This window comes from Protobothrops mucrosquamatus, unplaced genomic scaffold (genome assembly GCF_001527695.2).
Source record: "Protobothrops mucrosquamatus isolate PMUCROS unplaced genomic scaffold, P.Mucros_1.0 scaffold890, whole genome shotgun sequence".
Taxonomy (NCBI): domain Eukaryota; kingdom Metazoa; phylum Chordata; class Lepidosauria; order Squamata; family Viperidae; genus Protobothrops; species Protobothrops mucrosquamatus.
Window position 1 is genome coordinate 63637 of NW_015387144.1, and position 22976 is coordinate 86612.

The 22976-nt window shown below is 37.6% G+C and overlaps 1 protein-coding gene across 1 annotated transcript in view; it reads right to left on the reverse strand.

Annotated features, from left to right (window-relative positions):
• Positions 1-19628, reverse strand: part of LOC107290420 (two pore calcium channel protein 1) — a 27783-nt gene extending 8155 nt beyond the window's left edge. The window contains exons 1-16 of the mRNA XM_015819298.1: positions 19623-19628; positions 18463-18545; positions 17132-17246; positions 15489-15617; positions 13586-13702; positions 12042-12160; positions 11777-11878; positions 10863-10989; positions 9554-9755; positions 8468-8612; positions 5263-5448; positions 4891-4955; positions 3514-3601; positions 3019-3088; positions 1102-1321; positions 472-562 (exon numbers count right to left, since the gene is read on the reverse strand). Of these exons, the coding sequence (XP_015674784.1) occupies positions 472-562; positions 1102-1321; positions 3019-3088; positions 3514-3601; positions 4891-4955; positions 5263-5448; positions 8468-8612; positions 9554-9755; positions 10863-10989; positions 11777-11878; positions 12042-12160; positions 13586-13702; positions 15489-15617; positions 17132-17246; positions 18463-18545; positions 19623-19628 (1865 nt within the window). The remainder of the gene's footprint in view (positions 1-471; positions 563-1101; positions 1322-3018; positions 3089-3513; positions 3602-4890; positions 4956-5262; positions 5449-8467; positions 8613-9553; positions 9756-10862; positions 10990-11776; positions 11879-12041; positions 12161-13585; positions 13703-15488; positions 15618-17131; positions 17247-18462; positions 18546-19622) is intronic.
• Between the last annotated feature and the right edge of the window lie 3348 nt (positions 19629-22976).

Genomic DNA, 22976 nt, shown 5'->3' on the forward strand with positions numbered 1-22976 from the left:
TTTCCTCTCTCCTCTGCGCGAGAAAAACTTTTGCCGCCTAAATCTGAAATGAATCCCTGGGGAGGGTGGGGCCTTGCTCTGCGCCTGCGCTCTTCACACGCCTCCTGCAGGGCACATTTGGTAAAGTTCGTGCATTCAGGCTGCCGCCAAGCACAGGAAGTAGCACAGCTAAGGAAAAGGGCAAAAAAAAAATGGCGGACGGAGTGGTTTGGCGACCCCCGTGAAATGGTCGTGCGACCCCAAATGGGGTCGCGACCCACAGGTTGAGAACCGCTGGGGTAGGTAGTCTCCCATTTAGCATATAGTTGTTTATGCTAAATATATAAAAGTTATATGCTCCACTTAGCATATAACTGTGACAAATTTGGGTGGTCTATAAATTCCATAAATGAATACAATTTAAAATTTCTGAAAAATATGCATGCAGAAATAAAACTTTCCAATGTTATGACTATAAAGAGGTAGACTTACTTAATAATCATAATCACCACAACAATGTGAAAGATGATGAAAAACAGCTTTGCAGTCTCATGAGTCACAAGGGCAAATCCATTGGCAAGAAGTACAATATTAAGGAGAACAAGGAAAGTAGCTAGTATGTGCATTTCATAGTTATATAAATCTATCAAGACTTCTTTTGATCAAAAGCCTAATTCTACAGAAACTACATTCTCACAGGACAAGGGATGATCAAACAATGATTCTGAACGCCTTTCATTATCCTGTTCTCTAACAACAACTTTCAGACCCCTTCTGTGAAAGCAGCCCTCTGAGCTTTATCACAAGCTTCTGTTCACCATCTTCAAAAGCTGCCTTATAATAAAAAAGCCGGGAATTCCAGGGAGAGCTTAAAAGAAAAGACACATGTGCACCTACATGTACAGATATAACACACACAAACACTTTTTGCCAAACATTCTGGTTCAGGGAATAAAAACTGCATCAACTGATTTGATGAAAACATCAAAGTGCTTCTTTTGGAAGCTTCTTTCACAGATGTACCTACTATGTTTGACAATTCAAGGCTTGATGATAATGTTGCTTTTTCTCAAAGCTGTATATTTATATCTGTAGTTTGCAATGATGGTCAAAAAAGGATATCATGCCACTGGTTGACAATAGTTAGTTCCATAAGGACAACAAAAGAAGACACAATGTCGTTGAAGTTATTCCTGCAATATTTGGCTCGTGCAAATGTAGTTCCACTCAAAGCAGGATTTCCACAGTACATGGCTTGCGGTGAGGTGGTGTTTCCAGCAAAGAATTGGATTTTCCCGTGGAAGATTTCCATCCCAATAATGGAAAATACATAATATACCACCTGACAAAAAAATAACATATCTACTTGTTTGTTTCTTATATTAGCTTTTAAGTTTATATTAAAGGCAAAGTGTATTGAGCAGGAGAGGTAGTTCTTTATTATTGTCACTAACTATCACTAACAATTTTAGAGCGGGATTTAGAATTTTGAGAGAGCATACTATGGGCACTCTTGCAAAACAAGAATTCATAACCAGAACTTGGTTATAAATAATCACAGAGACCACTGTATTAGGATATCCCAAATCACCCATTCTAATCATCCCTTCAGAATGCTCCCTCCATTTTTGCTGCTGTTGTTTTTTCCTTGAGTAGGCAGATTCCCAAACAAAACAGCCTGACACCACATTTAGTTTCCTAATGGAAATGCCATTCACTCCATTTACTGTGGATAGGTTTCTTCAAAAAATGAAAAGGAATTTGTGTATGTTCAAACTGTGATTTTATGCTGGGTACACCCTCTCTGATTCCAGCATCTCTACTTCTATTGTTCTAGTAGATTTAAGAATCCTCCAAATACGATTTTGATGGGACATAAGGATATCATTTAAAATGGCGATTAAACTGGTTTCTGGTTTCACCAACACTGTATCACACAATATAGTGAGTTTAATTTTGACTTAGCATATTGTGGTCCAAACCTGTTTGTCAGTCATGGCTTATATCATGGCTTAATATGCTTTATGAACTCAACCAATTTTTATTCAGCAAGCTATATGCAAACCATGGTTACAATGACTATGAACTCATTCAATAAAGTTCGTCTTCCTTTCCACCAATAAGTCTCAGAAGATTTTTTTCAGATGAAGTTCTTACTTCCATGATAAATGAAGTATACTTTTCAGCCATAATTATGAATTACTCCTAAGTACAAGAGATGTCACAATCTTTACCATTTTCTTCTGGCATATTATAATGGCAGATTATAATAACTGATTTTAAAATAATTGATTTTAATTTAAAAGAGGAACTACTCTTGATACAATATAATGCTATGCACATCTACTCAGCAATCAATCTCTACATGATCAAGCACTCCTAGGTAATTATAAATACTTGCTCAATTTTAGCTCAAAAGTGGAGCATCTTGTCTTCCCTATCTCTACCTCTAAAAAGAAAGTTGTTCATCACAATTTCCTGTAAAGCAAACACAATCATGGCAGAACATACTACTGGCAAGCAGGAGACATTAGGTTTAATCTCCAGATCTTTAAATAGAGCCAAAAACAGCAACTGCCAGAAGGATACTGAAAAGCTATAAGGACAATACATAACATTTAAAAATCTTGACCTTTAGTCTATAGGCCATGAGCCAGTATTATTAAAAATGAGTCATACTACAGATGGAGCTATGGTTGATTCAAGCAGATACATAAGCCAACACTTGTCACAGTTTTTATTTGGCAACATCTGTCATAATCAAGCAAGCAATAATGATGCACAGAGATTGTCTATTATTGAGAATATCTTTATGTCTAATCAATTAATTTTGCTGGCAATGCTATCTAGGAAGTCAAAGATCTTTCTCCATCATTTGCTGTGGATCTTCCTTTAAATGGGAAACATTGGGGATTGAACCTAGGACCTGCTGAATGGATTGATTGAACTCTGCCATTAAAACAAGGTTCTTTTTCAATTCCCAATGCCTTTACTTATATAGAAGAAGCAAGGGAAAGTACAAAATGATGTACTGCTTACCAGAACTAATGCTCCAAAGGTTAGCATCGTAGGCACAATGTTTATTAGTGTATTCATAATAACACGGAACCTGGAAGGAAATACTGCATAAAAACACCATGGAAGAAGAGGTAAGATTTTTTTTAAAACAACTATTAACCAATTCAGTGAAAACTCTCACTAAGTTGCGGACATCACTTTTTCAACCTTTTTATCCATGTAATTGCTTTCATTCATTTACTATAGATTGTGCCATCTGCTGCCCTTCATCATTCAGTTGTGTTCTATCAACAAGTCACTAACTGAATTATCCTTCTCTATCCTCATATAGCTGCATTTGACTGCAACTCCCTTATTCCCAGCCATGATGCCAATTGATGGCTAGGACTCACAATCCAACACATCTGCAAATAATCAGGATGGAGAAGGCCAATTCAGATTATTTATCCTCAACCGCACCCTACCTGTACTAATCTGCAAACCTACAATACACGCGTTCTTTTAAAAAGCACTTACCTTTGGATGCTGTCGATAATTCTTATAAGCCTAAGAACTCGTAAGATAAACACAATGTCCAGTATTTGTTGGCTATTATATGCAGTCACTAAGGAAAAAAGAAATATGCCAAGTAGTTTACACAGTAATAAAAATGGTGCCCTGATCCTCATCACTAGCTGTAGCCATCTACTTCACACAGAACAGCAGCACTCCATCTTCCATTAAAATTTCTGTATTTTCCTGAATGAACCACTGATTTTGACATTACTTGTAGTTAGGCTGTAGGTAAGTATTAGTGAAATTCATTTCTGGATACTCTGCTTAAATTGACAAGTAGAAAATCATCCTAAGAAGTTAAACCAGTGGTGGCGAACCTATGGCACGCGTGCCAGAGGCGGCACTCGGAGCCCTCTCTGTGGGCACACGTGCCGTTGCCCCAGCCTTGCCTCCTCCTGTGACCCCCTCACCAGCAGCCCCCCTGGAGGAGAGTCACCCCCGAGCGTGGCCCACACAGCAGCGCAGCCAAGGACATGACAGCCAGGCAGCATAGACAAGACTCTACCCTCACACCCCATTGCACACAGTTGATGCTGCGGGACGCGGGCAGAGGGCATGACCGCAATGGTGCTGCCGGGCTGTCTGGGCGATCTGCCCTGGAGGTGGTGAGTGGCCCTGCGGGAAGGCGGGATGGGGGCAGGGCAGGGGGTGGAGCGGGTGCGGGGCCAGTTTTTGGGCACTCGGTCTCTAAAAGGTTCGCCATCACTGAGTTAAACTATCTAATCATGTTAAACTAAACTGGGCACTAGACCTGAATTCAGTTTAGATGTAATAATTATATCACAATTGAAAGTCATAAGAATGAGAGCTCCTACTCTTGCTCTTCAGGTGTGAACAGCTTGAACTAATATTTTTTTTAAACTATAGTTTCAGTGTGGTCTGAAATTAATCACCTGTGATTAACCTCATTTAATTCAATGAAATTAGATAATGGTAGTTAAGGATAGAAGACAAAATTTGAAACAAGCACAATGGGAAGAATTTGCAACAAAACAGGGACTTTCCAAATTCCTCCTCATTTTTGCTTCTTGAACAGAGAGAAAGAGAACAGCATTTATGTACAGACAGTGGAAATTACACTTGTTCCTGTTGTACCAGAATCTGGTCTGTACTGTGACTGAATGTAACCCATGAGAGTTTTCCCCCAGCTCTCCAGTTTTGGAGTTGCACTGTTTTTAAAAAAACAAATCTGATTCTTATTTGATTAAAAATCCCCAAAGGTCTCTACTAAAATGGAGAAAGTGTATTATTCTCATTTTTCTATAGAAGAGATACAAAGTTATAGGTATAACTTTAATATAATTAGAGACATATATATAATATATATATATATAGTACCTGATTTAAGTGCAGTGTTCAATATTGTTGCAATCAAAGCAGCAATAATGATAGAAGTATCAAACCTAGGAAAGATGGAAAGGTGGCTTATCAAATAGTCTGTTCTTCCTCTTTCACCTCCCAAATGCTGATTTATTTTTTAAAAAATCTGTCCATATTTTGAAATCTTTAATGTGAGACAAGCATTAAGTGCCAATCAGATCTTCCGTTAATCAGTAAGAGAGCAGTTGTTGATTTTTAATAGGCATTTTAACATATGTTTTCTAGCATATGTCTAGGAGCCTTCATGTGATATGTTCTCCAGTGAATGGATGTAAAGTAGGTGGAACTGGTTTGCTCATCATAAAAAGACCAAGACTGAGGATTACTTACCAGTTCCAAAATTGGTTTCTTGCAAAAATAGTCCTGGGTTCAAAGACATATAATTTCAGGAGTATTTCAATTATATACAAACATAGAAACACCCACTCTGCATAGGAAATATAAGGATTCTTTTCATCCAGTGCAATGAAGACTGCATTAATTAGTATGATGATATCATATATCCAAATGAATGCTCTGCAGAAAAATGAAATACAGATCAACTTGGTATATTGTCTACCAGGAGTTTACATTTCATAAAATACATTTTGAATATTAAAGCAGCTGCTAGATGTGCTACCCACATGGACAAGTAGAAATAATATACTGGGGGACTTCCGGTCCTGCGCAGCAGTGCAGCAGTTGAGGCTCCGTGCCCTTTGGCTGAGTTTCTCCCTGTTAGGGGATCCTAAATGGGCCAGAAGCTGCCCCGAAGAGGCGGCAAAGAAGGAAGGAAATCCCAGGGACCATGGAGAGACAGCGGTCGACCCGATCGGTCCAGGAGAAGCCTTCCAGAAACCAACAGGAGAAAAGCTAGCCTAACTTCAGAGTCTAGCCCAGTGATGGCGAACCTTTTAGAGACCAAGTGCCCAAACTGCAATCCAAAACTCACTTATGCATCGTCGGGTGCCGGGTGGGTGTGGCCCATTGGGTGGGTGTGGCCCATTGGGTGGGTGTGGCCCATTGGGTGGGCGTGGCTGCGGTGATAACAGCAGACTGGGTGGGACTAAAAAGTTCAATCAATCAATTCCAACTTTGCAAGATCTTTTTTTTCCCCGCGAGAAGTTGAAATTGACTGATTGATTGAACCTCTTTTTTTGTACATGGTGGCAGAGGCCTAAAGGGAAAAGATTTTATAAAACCCAGCTGAAGGCCTAGGACTGGGGCAACAGCGCGCGTGCCCACAGAGAGGGCTCTGAGTGCCGCCTCTGGCACCCGTGCCATAGGTTCGCCACCACTGGTCTAGCCCAAGCTGCAAGGAACCGAAGTCAAAAGCACTATTTTAAGCTGATTGTAAACAGCGCATTTGAATCGATTTTCTCTATCCTACTTATCAACTTTCCTGAAGAAAAAAAAATCCCAAGAAGCAAAAAACCTCCGAAAGTGAAGGAGGGGGATTTTTGCCCCACCCTTTTACTAACGGAAGCGGCAAATTAAACCTTTTATGGAGGACTGAAACGTTTTGAAATGAAATGAAATGACTATAAAACCTAAATTTGGATAAGTTTGAAATTACTGAATGGTTAAGATTCTCATTTTAAAGGCAATTTGTTTATTTTTAAAATTTGAAAAATAAACCAGTGCTGACATCTAGTGGTGGATGGAGACTATGACAGCTATGGCCTTCATGCAGGACTTTGCAAAATCTGGAAAAAACTAATTTCTACTTGTGACCTTCAAAGCTCTAACAATAGAGAATAGCTGTGACAAAAAAGAAAACAATCTGGGCTGCAGACAAAGTGAGACTTATAAACTTCAGTAAACAAAAAAAACCTTATTTGAACTTTCTGGATTATAAGTATCTATTTAACTCTTACCCCAAAGCTATTTGCAGAGAAAAGAAAATTTGGATTCTTGGTCATCATGGAAAATCAGAGATTTATAGAAAGAACTTATCAAGAAAAAATAAATACTTTTCAAGAGGAGACATGATATGTTGCAACTAATTCAAATAACAATGATTTCAAACCACAAAGAAATCCAAAATAACTTTGAAAATATAAACCAACTCATCTCCAATTTAACTTTACAACAAAAAAAATCCCAGGAAACAACAACAGAGAAGGAATAGATAAAACAGAAAACTGAATACAAATTTGAGGATAGAGACTTAAAGATGGAACCTAACAAAACAAAGAAGTATGATTTAACCCAAGTGGGGAAAAAATTACAAGAAAAACTGGATTTGGAAAATACAACTTATACACAAAACAAATTTGAGGATAAGAAAAAAGATTGGACAAAATGGACTGCAGAGATGCCAGGAAAAACACTAGAACTGGAGAGACAAAAAATAATAAGAGAAGCAGAGAGAAAAAGAAAGAAAAAGATTTTCAACAAAAATGGATGGGCAAATGCCTCTCACAAAGATATTATACGACTTACTTTTATATTTACACCTACAAGAATATGGAAAGATTCTTTCATTCAGCAGAACATATTGATTAAGAAAGATACTGGGCAAAAGAAAAAAGCTAAAGTGAACATTAAGAAAATAGACGATGAGGCCTATCAGAGAGAATATTTAAAAAAGAAACACCTGTTCAAATATGGTTAAAGAAATAGAAAGATTTTGGATATGAATTTTATTGTAAGGGAGAAGAACCCCTCAAGTAACATAGTACTTTCTTTTTCTTCTTTCTTTTTATTTTATTTCTTGATATGAGTAATATAAAAGAGTTGGAATGGCTTATATAAAGGAAATGTTTTAGATATTTAAAGGTGATTGACTTTAAGAAAATTATAATGGATTAAAAATGTTTTGAATAAGAGTTAAAAGACTAGAGGACTAGATTTATTAAATGGAATATTTAAAGATTAAATATATTTTTAATTATGGTAAAAAAGAACAAAAACCTTTTGGAAATAAATATTGTATGTATTAGCTTACAGGAAATAGGGATTTTAAGTAGTATACTATCCTTTTATTTTTTTATTCTTATTCTTATTCTTTTTTTCTTTTTTTAGTCTTATTTATTCCTTAAGAAAGGTAAAAGTATTGGGTTGGCTTACATGAGAAAAAAATAGACTTAAATATTTAAATATAATTAACTTTGAGAAAATCTTAACCAGTAAGAATGTTTTGAATATTGTGGGCAAAGCAAATGCAAACAAGAACTGTAAACAGGATCTATGATGAGACAACCAGAATAACTAGATAGAAAAGGAATATTATATTGATGTGATTATTATCTGTAGAAATATTAGAAAATTTTTATACTCAATCATCATTCACTAAAATAACAAGAATTGTATTAACTTAAGGTTGGTAAAAGAGAACATTATGGGAAAAAGAGGAAATCAAGTAAAGTTATTATGTGGATTATAGATTATAGAAATCAACTGTTAGTGAATCTTTCTTAAATGTAAACCCAGACAACACACAGTTTACCAAATATTAAGGTGATTATGTTAAAAAATTAATAAAACATATTTTTTTTAAAAAAGAAATAATATACTGGGACTGTTGCAAGTCATTTCCTGAACATAGACATACCTGTGCTGGATCATATTGCGTAAAACCAGGCTGGGAGTGGAATTATATACCTGTGGAAACCAGATGTCTAAAGGGTGGATGTGGGCCTTCAATGTGATCACCTCTATATTCAAAAGATCAGCCAGACGTACAAAGGATTTTTTGTCTGTCATACACAAAAGAATGAAAGAATCCAATTAAGCAGCCGTAATCAAAACTTTTTATTAAAATTATCACAATGTCATACAAAGAATAGCAACAATATTTGCTCATTGCTCATAAGGCAGTGTTTCTTAACCTTGGCAGCTTTTAAGATGCGTAAACTTAAACTCCCAGAATTCCCCTGTCAGCATAGGATATGCATCCACAGGTGGAGCAAGGGGAAAAGAACAACTGGTGTGTGATGACGTCATTAGGCAATCCCACAACCTACACTTTTGCATCTCATATCACCACATCAATATGCCCCTGTGGTATTTGCACCATGATATCATCAGTTTGACATCATTATAGCTTGACAGAGAGACTGATGAACATGCATGCTATGTTCATGAGAGACAATAATAGTTTGCAATAGTTTAGCTATGTGTTTTGCAGAATGTGCATGGAATGAATCACCCAGATTCTATGAAGATAATCCTGATCTGTATTAAAAATGTGTATTAGCTTTTTCTATGTTTAACTTTTAAACCAGAAGATAGTGTCAGAAAGTATTAGAATCAGAATGTAAACTTTTCACTAGTTTACTACATAAGAGACCTTCAACTTGTCACCCATTTTTCTTTTGTGGGAAACAACTTAATGGGGAAAGGTGATCTCAGAATAGGTAGATCAGACTTTATCTATACATTCAATTATTTTCTGACACAAATGTGCAAGAAAGACGTATATTAAAAGCAATCTACAACTGGTTCTTCCTTTAAAAAAAATAATCACCAAGGCAGGTGAAGATCATAGTCTTGGGGTAAGTATCCTCAATAATGCTGATATTCCTTTTGCTTTCTCCATAATCTTTAGAGTCACATGGACTCAAGGAGCATATTTGATCAGCTTGCATCAGAATGTGAAGCAATTAATATATGCAAAGCATCTTTAACTGATACTCACCCACGTAACCCTTCTGTTCTTCATCCGATACCCTTAAAAGGAGTTCTCGATGGGATGCACTGATTTGAGGTGCCACCAATTTTACCAGACTTTTCCACTGATCTTCTTGGATAACAAATTCATCTCTTTCTTTGACCTTTAGGAGGTTGAAGGCTTCTATCATTTTGTGATGTTTCATGTAAGCAAGCTTGCGGATCTCATTCTGGAAAACATGAATAGCTGTTAAAGAAGAAAAGTTATCATATAACAGTGATGGCGAACCTTTTAGAGACCGAGTGCCTAAAAACTGGCCCCGACCCTGCCCCACCTTCTGCCCCGCCCCGCCCCACTCTACCTCTGCCCCGCCCCCACTCCATCCCACCCTGCCTGCCCGCAGGGCCACTCACTGCCTCCAGGGCCTGCCGCAGATCGCCCAGGCAGCCCAGCCACGCCATGGTAGCCACGCCCTCTGCCCGCGTCCCGCAGCATCAACTGTGTGCGTTGGGGCATGAGGGCAGAGTCTTGTCTACGCTGCCTGGCTGCCATGTGCTTGGCTGAGTTGCTCTGCGTGGGCCACGCTTGGGGGTGACTCTCCTCCAGGGGGTTGCTGGTGAGGAGGGGGTCACGGGCAGAGGCAAGGCTGGGGCAACGGCACATGTGCCCACAGAGAGGGCTCCAAGTGCCGCCTCTGGCACCCATGCCATAGGTTCGCCACCACTGTCATATAAGCTTATAGGGAAGCTCAGAAGACAGTTTTGAAACTCAGGGTCAATAATCTATAGGGAATCCACCATATCCCTTTCTCTCAAAGTCTCTGTAACAAAGACAGTTTTCTGTCTGTCCCTATTTCAGATATGCAAGCTGTGCATATTCACTCCAGTTCCTAAACAACATCACCCATACATAAGAGGGAAGTATCAACAGTCTTGGAGCACCAAAGATTTGCAAAAATACATTTACTTTTAAATTAGGGAAAACTCTGAAATAGACCAAAATTCTAAATCCACAGCTCAGGTGAAGTGGACAACATTTTTGTGGCTGGAATAATGCTTTCAAAAACGGTTTTCAAGTTCCATAGTTGTGGTACAGCGATTGCAATGGTGGGGCCCATGTTGTTCAGTTCCTTTTTGTGGAATTTTGAGAGGCTAAAATTGAGGCATTAAATTTATCACAGCCTTCATATACCTATTTTGTGGCTTATTTCCCTGCCCCACCCCTAAGTCACATTGTCAGATACAGCCACATTTCAGGGGTATAAACTGGAGAGGTTCAGGTGTGAGCTCAGTATAAACAGGCTTAAGGGCAGGGGCTACCTAGATGTAGAGTTTACCTTTAAGTGTTTCCTGTAGTTGTTGTACACAACTGCTAAAAAGACTGACATGAAAATGTAGGTGTTGATTATTACATATATTATGAAAAATAAACTGTACCACCAGCTGTAGTCATAAGCCGGCATCCTATAAGGAAGAAAGAAAATTTGCATTAAATATACTAAAGAGAAGGCCCTAGTGATTTCCAGAGAAAAAAAGCAGATATTTGGTAAGAGATAGGAATGGTGAAAATATTTTTCACATAACAGAATCACCTACTCTCAGGCTTTTTAATGGGATTTATTTAGCCGTTGTGATTCATTGCTTACTGGGATAAACGAACCCAGACAATTTTGGCTGATTTAAGATAAGAGGTAAACCATGTTTGCACCCAACCAGTCACATAGCTCTATACAGGTGAATGTCTTTTTCCACAGTTTCATTATCCACAATTTTGTGTATCTAGTTGATAAATATAGCCGAGAAATTGTTGTTTGTGATGAACAATTTCATGTATCCATGGTTTCTGATGCATGGTTCTGATCTGAAAAGAGTTCCACCTATAATCATAACTGTTGCACAAAATTGAAGCAATAGTCATGTATCTGCTCTCCACAGATAAATACCTACAATACACTTCCAAAAGTTGCCTAGGTAACTACTACTTCTTCCCAATGGCCACCCTTTCTAAAGGAAAATCTTTCTATATCTAATTTCCAAATGAAATACAGGGAGTCTGGAAACAGCAATTCACATTTATTACGTACTTATCTCATTTCCCCATCCTCCAATATAAGCTGAGGATTCAGATTAGGGCTGGTTATTTTAGACTGCTCCACTGTGAAAATGGCAGGGGAAGGACAATGAATTCCTGCACATCATGTCACCTCAACTTAACAATTACTTCTGGTCTGAAGAAAAGAGAATTACCTACATGATGTCTGGGCTATTTGCTGTGGTCACCAGCACGTACATATCAAATACGACTTCAAGATAATTTGTAAAATAGGGCAAGCCTTCCAAGGTCTTCAAATTCCTTTGAACAAAAACAACCATGCATTTAGAAAAATGAGGGCTCGCAATCAAACAGAAGAACTTAAAACCAACTGTTTGAGTATTATTTATTATAAGACATTACTTCCCACCCATTCACCCTTGCCCAAAAGCAATGGCAGTAATGCTAACCTGAGCCCGCATACCTGTCTCCAAACAGCTTCAGAGCCATGAGAGAAAACATGAGGACACTGAACATGAACAGCAGAAAGACATAAGTGATCTCAGGCAGAGTGTTCCGGATGCTTCGAAAGGCTCGCCGGATCTGCCAAAAAGAGCATCCGTGTTCTTCTATTACTTGTGTGATTACCTTTCCCTAAAGAATTAGATCCAGCTGCAAGATATCCAGTAACACAAATTTTGCAACTGAATCCCCCTCTAATCTGGGGAAACAATCTTGGAACCAATCTCCAAAATTGAGATTTTTCAGATAATTGAGAGGTTCTATATTCCAGGAAACGAATGAAATGAAGTACCATTCCCTACATCCTTGGAAATGTTTTTTCCTAAAGGATTACTAGAGCCATATCACAAAAATCGATCCACCTTCAAGACTAGTTTAGTGGGTCACATTCACTCTATGCATGCAAAGGAGGCTCCCATCTATGCAAACAGAAGCTTCTTCAATACAAGTCAAATCTCCATACCTACTGGCAGAGGACACAGCAATTTTGGATCCATGTTTTGTTTACATACTTGAAACTCAAAGCAGCCATAATGGTTATTAACTGCAGCTTAATTAATTTAGTCCTGATTGTACATATACATGCATTAAGTAGAACTTTTTTGGAAGTAGCAAACCACAAGCCTTGTGCCCTTTTCAGTGTTCTATAATATGTAACAATTAAGCTTATTCAGTTTTCAAATTTTCTATAAAAATTGCTCTCTTACAATTATTCTGCATATAGAGGAGAGCCTTAATGCATGCAGCAATTATAAACACACAGATTTCTCTGCTATAGACAGACACCAGGAGGCAGGATTATTTGGTGAAATCTAGCTTGTTCATATGTCAACTGAAAATATGGATGCAGCTTTTTAAGGCAGACTTCAGTTTTTCATTAAACTAGAAAGGATGATGTTGCCATGGAGATGGGCATTTTGGGCATCACATCTCAGGTGCTTCAACAACTAAGCTTCATGCTCAGAGCAGCTTCAAATACAAAAGGAACAAACAACACAGAGAAATCGTACTTCCTGTTCCATTATCTGTCAGGTACAGCTGACATGCAATTTTTTCCCCACTTGTCCTTCCTGGGGAAAGTACAACTTTTTTAAATCTATGTTTTTAGTAAAAGAAACACAGAATGATTTACAGGGAATAGGACCTGCACTTTCTGCAGCTGCCGCCTCAATAATGCTCTATACCTCTTCAAATTAGCTGCTCCCACCTCCACATGCAGAATTCTCAAAACCCTCACAGGTCAGTCCAGCATGTTCCCTGACTTTCAGGGGCTCAACAATACCTTATTTCATGTTTCAGCTTTCCCAAAGGTAGGCCAGGTTAAGCCTGCCTATTTGCACAGGAGAGAGAGAGAGGAAGAAAAACAATTTCAAAAAGAGAGATGAAAATATCCTCTAAAGCACACAATACACATAATAGCAACAACAGCAACATTATTTACTAACTGTACAGTTAATATTAACTGTATTTAATACAAGAAAGTATCCACCCACTCTAGTTTCTTACCTGACGACTCTCTGCAAAGTTTATTAAGAAGATGGGTCTCAATGGCCTGGACCACCTAACGCCACGAATGTTCAAGGTTCTAAGAGTGCCATAGATAATTAGGTCAATCAATGTCATCTAGGATTTGGAAAGAAGAAGAAAAAGCGACATACATTTAAGCAATTAAATTTAAACAAACACTTAATGACAGATAGGAGTCTCTTTTCCAGTAAGCTGAAAATAAAATCATGCTTGTGCATTTAGATTTCATACACTGTGTAAGAGTCGCAAATTTGACCTCATAAAATGGTAAATTTGGGTCTTATATGCCAGAGATTTGTGCTGGTATCCACAAAGGGAGCAGAGTATAGGCCAAAAGATTTAATGTTTAGTTGCTAGGTATTTAGACTCAAAGCTGTATTGTCATTCTTCATGTCTTTTCCTTTCAAAAATGTGGGGAAATAGAATGAGATAAGGACTGTAAGTTAGTTTACATGCAGATTCTGGAATCCAGAATGAGCAGGTTGCACCAATGATTCTCTACATGACTAGATTAAAAACCATTATTGTACCAGGTCAACAGTTTAAAACAAGGGTTTGTATAAAGATTACAACAAAATGCATGAGAGGTTCACTCGAGACCTTATAAAGCAGTCTCCTTGCACATGCATGAATTCAGCCTAAATATTTTAGAAAAATTTGAGTTCCAGATAATGAAAAGTGATAAGCACTTTTGAATAAAGATTTATGCAACCAAGGTCAATCCAGCTTCAATCCACTACTGAAATTATCACTATTGGTTTCATTGCCATTAACAGAAACTTCTTTTGAAATGTAACATTTGCAAGTACAGTGTTTGTTAGACTAACACACTTCTTTCTTATCCTAAAGCACAGTAGTTACACATGCCTAATCATGCTAGTACAATACACAGTATTATGCACAGTACTATACGCATATACTATATACACAGTAGTTATATGTGCCAAATTGCAACTGTTTAAGCAAGCAAGAACTGGTATACAAACATTGCATCAAAAACTATAGCAAAAGAGCTCTTTTTTGGCCGTTATCCAATAATTTTAAGTAGTTGGTCTAGTTATCCATCACTAAGCCTCCCTAGTCCATAGGCAATGCTTGTAAATGATATGGATCAATTCACAAATATATGAATAATATTAGTGACACCAGCATGCCTTTAGTATAGGCAACATGCCAATACAATCAAAAGATGTGGTGGTCAACCCAGCTGCTACAGGCAGGTCCTAGATCTATTTTTTTTTTAATTTAAAACATTTATATGGCCACCCAACTGAAAACCAAATTTTAGGCGGGTCACAGCAGATCGTCTGGTAGAATTGTGCTATTAAAATTCAACAGCATGATCTGTGTCATTGTACACTGGATGACAATCTTATATGTATTAACTTCCCAAAATCTCAAACCAAATAGGCTGCCCACCATTTCTCCATGGTGATGCAAAATATCATAGAACAGCATGAATTTTCATCCAATTTCCATTACTGTGTTATGATTAAATTTATATCCCATTTTTCGTTAAGGAGCTCAAAACAGCACATGGGAGCGTGGCATGTTCTTCTCTCATTTTAATCACATAGCAATTACAACTATGGGTCAAGAGGGGACTTAACCCATCCAAAACTGACTGCAGCACCATCAGCATCCAAGCACAGAATCACTATATGATGCTATAGATCTTTCAGTGTCAATCAGTGGACCCAAACTTAGACATGCTTAAAACAAATTTAAGTCAATAACATTATTTGTTCATTTTGTACCATTTCTAAGTTTCCCAATTCCAACATAGCACCTTGGTTTCTATTGATTTCAAAAAATGATTTCATCTGAAACTGAGACAACCCTCTATTTGCAGAAGGCAAATGCTGTACAAGCTAAAACCCACCAAGACTGTTATCATGATGCAGATGTTCTTTGTATCTTTCCAGAATGTATTACGAGGTGTAACGTGTGCAAAATGGATGAGTCTTCCAAAGAAGACAAAAAGACATAAGACTTCAATCAGTGATGTCATCTATTGAAAAGAAGAATAGATAAATTCAGAAATAAACAAATACTTTTTTTTGGTAAAAGTTTTATTGGTTTTTTACAATAACAACCTTAGTGTCTGATCTACAGCGTGTTGTCTTGGTTCATAAATGTTTTAGAAAAGAATATACAATTAATAATAGTTAATAAACAATCAATAATAATTAATTTTTATATTTCCATAATTAGTATATCAATTAATAATATATTTCCTTGATCTTCTCTTCACCCAGTTGTATTCTCCTTCTACAACATTAAACAAATATAATTTCTAATATTTGATATTTTCCATATTTAAATGATTAAATAAAAACATTTTCTTCTGTATTTATACCAACAATAGTAGCACCCATATATAGCATTTTTTTCTTATCAGTTTATGTTATTTTCGTAAAAGTCATCTTATTGATTCACCATGTATCTTATTTTCATAAATCTTGTTTAAGCTCAATTTCTCCATAATATTCAAACAATTCTTGTCAATCATATTTTCCCAGTATTTAACATCTAAATATCCAAAATTTCCATTTAAATATATCATCCAAGTATTTTCATATTTCATATATTAAAGAGATACTATACTACTTATCTATCATATCTATCCATAACATCTTTCTAGTCCATTTATATTTCACTTCTATTTGTAAAAATTAGTTAAATCACTATATATCTTTTTTTCAGAGTTCTTATTAAGCCTAATTTCCCCTCAATATTTCAATCATTCCTTAATTCTAAATCTTTTCAAACTTACTTTGTCTTTAAAATTCAAACTTTTCCTTCACTTACAACATCCTAATATTTTTACATTTTGTATCTTATCAAAAATACTATATTACGTATATCTCTTATCCCACTTATTCTAAGGTCCCTTTATGGCCAAAGTTATTTGTTTATTTAGCCATATTCAAACAAGTGTTTACTCATATAATATTCCATCTGGTAGGGCGAATCCAGTCTCTTCAGCCCGTCTCTAATCTTCTTCCTTTGCCAAATTGTTTTCCAAACTAATATTTTCAACTTGTCCAGTTCTTGTATTTTTGTAGTTATTGTTAGGAGTAGAGAAATAAACAAATACTAAATCCAAGTCAAAGGAGGAAAATTGATTATCATAATGACCATGCTTAAGATTGCTTTAACACACACACTTCTCTGAAGTTCTTGGTGCTCTTTGAGCTTGGTTGTTTACCCCACTTGGTAACATCATCAGTGCAAGTGAGTGTTCTCACAGAATAGCTTGCCCTGCCAGTTTTGGTGGGAGTGTAGTTTCCTCTTTGGTTCCTTGATTAGAGTATTGTTTTCTTCTGATTATTTGTCTGATGCTGATCTCTACTTATCTGACTATTGGCTGCTAGAAGGAAGGCATTCTAGCCTTGTTTGCTTCCTAAATTTGTTGTTGTGTCTTTTGAATGATGTGTAAACATGGTTTATCTCTATCTCTACACACACTGTTATACCTTCTAACTTTCAAGTGTTGCCTGTTATATGTAATCACATACTTACCAAGAAAGGAAGTAGGTATACAGCTGGCTCTTCAAATAGTGCAAGTGCCAGGTCTACAAAAATGAAGAAATAAGTACCTGCTTGCATGGCCCAATGGTTATAGAGAGAATAAAGCCTGAGTAAAGAAAACATATGGAAATGATTGGAACATTGGTATAAAATCCAAGTAGGTTCAAATAAGAATCCTTAGCTAGTTCTAACAATTAAAAAACTATAACTGTAGATATTGCAAAGACTATGAATTTGTTCTGCAACAAAATATGAGACATTGCTCTCAACATGTCATAAAAGTGAGTCCTTGATATTACTCTGAAGTCGTTTCTAGGTAAATAAAAACATGTCCTTTCCAAATTTGGGAGAAAAAGTACAAGAAAAGCCAAGATTGCATACTGTATAAGATACCTATAAGAAATATTATGTAATTTCTGTTCCAGATTTCATGTTACTTCTGAAGGATTCTTAAGTCAAATAAAAGATCTTAATCCTATTATTCCAATACTCAGAATAAAACAACACCACAAAACATGATAAGAAAGAATCAAACTGTACATTTAAAGGTCTGGAAAGGTCTGGATGGAGGAGGTCTTCTCTGACCCTGCACATAACAGCAAATTATAGAGTATCTTCAGTAGAATATGGCACTAGCCTTAGCTTAAGTCCTCCATTGTGAATAATTGAAAATAATAGGATCCAATTATCTATTAATATCTTATCCACTGTAGCTGAAACCCACTAGATCTAAACTTGCACTAAAACACAGGACAAGCTATGGAGAACACACAACAAAATAGACATTAAGGATGTATCCTTGGGAAGGATATCTAAAGCTGCAGCAGCCCTGTTAAAGTGTTATTCATCCCTCTGACTTACAAAGAGGGGTGCAGTTAGGCCTTGAACAATGACTTAGTTATGCTACCAAGTACATGGGGCATATTTAATTTCTGGCATTTCTCAAACACTTCAAAACCCCAGAATCTTAGACCTTCACATTACTCAGTCAAACTATACTGTATACAAACACACAGAGAGACTCAGAAAAAAGCCAGCAAGTAATTTCAGTGATTATTACTTTACGTTTACTTTAAAAGAGTAGCAACTACTTTTAACTACATTTGAACCCAAATGTGAAGGAAACTGGACTGAGACAATTAAAGCACCAACAGTTAATTTCATTCAATATGAGTAATGCTTATACAATTTGTTGGAGAGCCAAACCTTTGGCTGCATAGTTTGAAAAAAAATCTTTAGTGATGACTAAGTCTTAGAATGCTTATGCTTAATAATATATATCTTTACCCTACACTTCAGCATTGTTATAACCCTGGTTTTACCTGATCGCCTTTGATGAAGTCTCAAATGGGATGTTCCTATTATATTGGGCATCATACACATATGCTGCTGCCAAGAGAAGGCTCTATCGATAAAATGAAGAAATAAAGTATATTCAACGTGGGTGAATTTTGAGTGCTGCACTCAATAGGTAGATTAGCTTCTTAACAATCTTCTATGCATTTTTTTGCCCCTTCAGAACCTGCTAAACTCAGCATTGCTTATTACTGGCTACTCTATGAAATGCAAGTTGTAATTCAGCAATTTCTGTAAAGCTGTAAGTTCCTCACTTCTATCCTACAATAGCATTTCATTCTTTTGTTACTAGAAGGTAGTACGATTACAGCATAATATATTTCAGCCTTAGCCTTGCTATAGTTAATGATATGACTCAGTGATGGAAACATTTATTCATAATATATATGTGGTGGCTATGTATGAGTGATGGCAGAGTTTATTTTCTATAAGAAAGTGTTGCTGAATATGTGACATTAATCCCACATCCACATCATGAGTAGTAAACTTCATTAAACTCAACAGATCAGATTCATAATTCAACATTCACAGGACTGCATGATAAACTAACTTTAGCTATGTCTTCTAAAGTTTACAGCATAAAAATACAAAGGGTTTAGAGCAGTGGTTCTCAACCTTTTTAATGCCGCGACCCCAACCGGTCGTAAGTTGAGGACTAAACCGGTCGTAAGTCGAGGACTAAACCAGTCGTAAGTCGAGGACTAAACCGGTCGTAAGTCAAGGACTTTCCCTGCCCGGGAGCACCGCGCATGCGTGGTTCCGCCCCCTGCGCCAGCCGAGGCGTAGCTGGCAAGCGGCAGAGATGGAGCAGGCCGACCACCAGCTAGCCCAGCTCAAGGGAGGTAAGGCACCCGCCGGAAAAGGGGGGGAAAATGGCGGACAAAAAAAAATGGCGGACAGCCTTGCTTGGCGACCCCCATGAAATGGTCGATCGACCCCAAATGGGGTCCCGACCCACAGGTTGAGAACCACTGGTTTAGAGCCCTTTGTGATGTCTCTTGGAAATCAGTCTGAACAGTCTGTCCTAATTCAGAGGGCTCGCAGCAAAACATTTAGTGATGGATGATTTGCAGTCCTATATATCAGCAAGCACTATGCAAGGCAACAATAGTAGAGATTGCTTTACCTGCATGGTTTAGTTATTAAAATGTAATGGTTAACTTTTTTATTACTTAAATAGTGGTCTTGGGGGAAAAAACTCTGGCACAAAAGTTCTGACTGTTCAAAGAGGTCATCCTATTTAGAATGAGAGTACAAAGTAGAAGATGTAACTGAGCATAATTTTGTTTTGTGCTTTTTTTCATCAATGCAATATGTGTGTGTGAGTGTGTGAAATATATTGGACAATGCAGCCATTCCAGAGACACCTGGTTTTAGTTTAGCCCAGCAACCTGGGGGACTTTAAACCAGAAATTTGGATTTGGTCCAGCTGCTGCCTCAACTCAGCTTCACTGTCATACTCAGAAACTCCTTGAACCAGCAACTTCCAGAGAAGAGCGGACAATCTGTGACCCTCCAAATTTGGCTGAACTTTAACTCTCAGCACGAACCAATGTGAAGAATGCTGGGAATCAGAATTCAGCAACATCCAGTTCATTATAGAGCCGTGGTGGAGCAGTAGTTAGAATGCAACATTGCAGGCTAAATCTGCTCACTGCCAAGAATTTCATCCTGACCAGCTAAAGGTTGACTCAGCCTTCCATTCTTCCAAGGTCAGTAAAACAAGGACCCAGATTGTTGGGGGCAATATGCTGACTCTGTAAACTGCTTAGAGTGGGATGTAAAGCACTATGAAGCAGTATATAAGTCTAAGTGCTATTGCTATTACAGGTCCACTTACTAGTTTCTGCAGAAAGAGGTCTCTCTTGAATGCAGTGAAGAAAGTGTGAAACAGGAGCTGCAGATAATGTCTCATCTACTGTGGATGTAAAAACCCTGGGTGTTTTTTTTCACTAAAGGAATACGCATCTTAGAGCACGGGTGTCAAACTCGCCATGTCACATGACATGTTGCGACGTATCGTGACTTTTTTTACATTGCCGGAGCTGGGGTGGGCACAGCCTCCACATGATGCAATCGGCCCACAGGCCAGCAGTTTGACACCCGTCTTAGAGGAATGAAGGTACCTTGTTCATTAACTAATCACACTCATTAGTCACTTGCCATCCTTAATGGAAACATATGGATTCCCTTCAAGATGAGCCCTTGTCACTGCAGAATGATGTAGCATCTTTCTATGAGCATGCAATACTGTAGAGGTCAACCCTCAGTTCTGCTACAGCTACAGTCTCTGAGAAAGATTCCAAAGCTATTGCAACAAAGCTCCATTTCAGATGTCCAGAAATAAGAACCGGGAGGAAAAATTCAAATGAATGCCACATTCGGCTTCTTTAGATTACAAAGACAGCTATTATTGCAGATTTTATTTTTTTTAAAAAACCCTTTCTTTTAGAGCTGAGTTGGAAAACTCCCACCCACTCTTTCTACTCTATTTTGGTTCTCATATAAAATGTCAAAGGCCTGCAGTTTAACTCATCAGACTGAATTCTCCTCCAACTTTGTCCTGACCTTCCACTCAGATATCATTCCCACATTTGGATGTGTACCTGAAGCTACCCAAGCACCTAAGACCACCTTAAGACAAGCAAACATTCATGCTATATCTCAAGCTTGATGACAGGTAACAGAGCATACCTGTGCTGTGTAAGACCTATTTTACCAGCAGTCAAGTGCTTGGAATACCTGTGAAATTCAGAACTATTGATAAAACCCATATCTTAAACTCCAAAGCAATCTCAAATTGTATGTCTGATTTAAACACTACTAAACTGACAAAAACCCTTAAAATAAGGAACAAAGTAACAGAATAAAAGAGTTGGAAGGGACCTTGGGAAGTCTTATAGTCCAATCCACTGCTCAAGCAGGAAAACCTATACCATTTCAGACACATGGTTGTCCAATCTCTTCTTAAAAACTTCCAGTGTTGGAACACCTACAACTTCTGGAGGCAAGTCTGTCAACATCCAGCTTGAGTATCCAAGTCAACCCACTGATTAATTGTTCTAACTATCAGGAAATTTCTCCCTAGTTCTAGGTGGGTTCACTCCTTGATTAAAGCAACAAATATTTTTTGGAGATCCAGTATATGTAAAATATTTGCTCATACTTTGGCTTTATTGGCCTCTTTTCATTTACAGCCTCATTGTCAAGAACAAATTACATTTAGAGGCTATCTTTCATCAATGATGGAACTCAGAATGAGTTTGAGAAAATTTCAGGCATTAGTATTTGGGTGGTAAATTTCACTATAGTCAGAAGCAAGGGGACACAATTAACACTGTCTATGCAGCATCGTCTTGGGTCTATGACAATTCGCCGTGGCCAACTCACCACGGCCAACTTGCTACAATCAACTTGCTGTGGCCAACTCGCTGTGGGACAAAAGTTACACTAATATCAAAGAAATGGTGGACTAGAATCATTAAAAAAAGGATGCAAAAAGAGGGACAGAACAAAATGTGAATGACAAAAATTAAAATAAATGTTTATTTTAAATAAATTGAATTGTTAAACTGTCCCACAGCAAGTTGGCTGTGGCGAGTTGTCCCATTCCGCGTTGTCTTTTCTCCCTCTCCTTTACAATAGTTACTATTTAATTTGAAAAAAAACCCCAGAAATATTAATCTATCACATACAACTGTCTTATTAAGTGAACTAATATTGCCTTCTTTGTGAGTTTCCAGTAATTCAGTAGGTAGCTGTCACAATGATGCCCATGTATATGTGTTTTTTCCCCCACTGGAACAATATAGGATTCAACCCAGGACCAAAACACTTCAACCTATGGCCCTTGCCTAACTAAGCAAGACAATGGTGAGCCAGCAAGTCTGATATATTTGTCCATTCTATGTTCTTATTAGGGTCAGTCCGGTATGGGGGTTAAGACATCAGGGTAGAAATCTGAAGACCACGAATTCTATTTCTGCCCTAGGCACAAAAGATAGCTGCTGGCCAGTCATTCGCTCTCAGCCCTTGGAAAGAGGTAATAGAAAATCACTTCTGAAAAACCTTGCCAAGAAAACTGCAGGGATTTGTTCAGGCAGTCACTAGGAGTAAACAGAGATTTAAAGGCACCCCCAGAAAAAAATAAAAAATGTTACTATTATATTTCGCTATTGTAACAATAATACCCCACTAGTTACAATTGATTGAACAGTCAAATGCTGTAAAAGTCCAGGTCTGGATATGGGGCTTCAAATGGCCTGCATAACAATGTGACAAGAAAAAAAGCCAAGTGCAATTGGGTTTTGACTCTATCAAGAGAAGTGTAGTTTCCCAATCGCTGAATCCAACATGCATTTTATAAGGGTTGGTGGAACCCCCCCTTTGAGAATTGCATCTGAATGCCACTCTTTAAAAATAAATAAAAACACGAAGATCAGAGAAAGGCAATGAGAATGTGCAAGGGATTGAAATACCA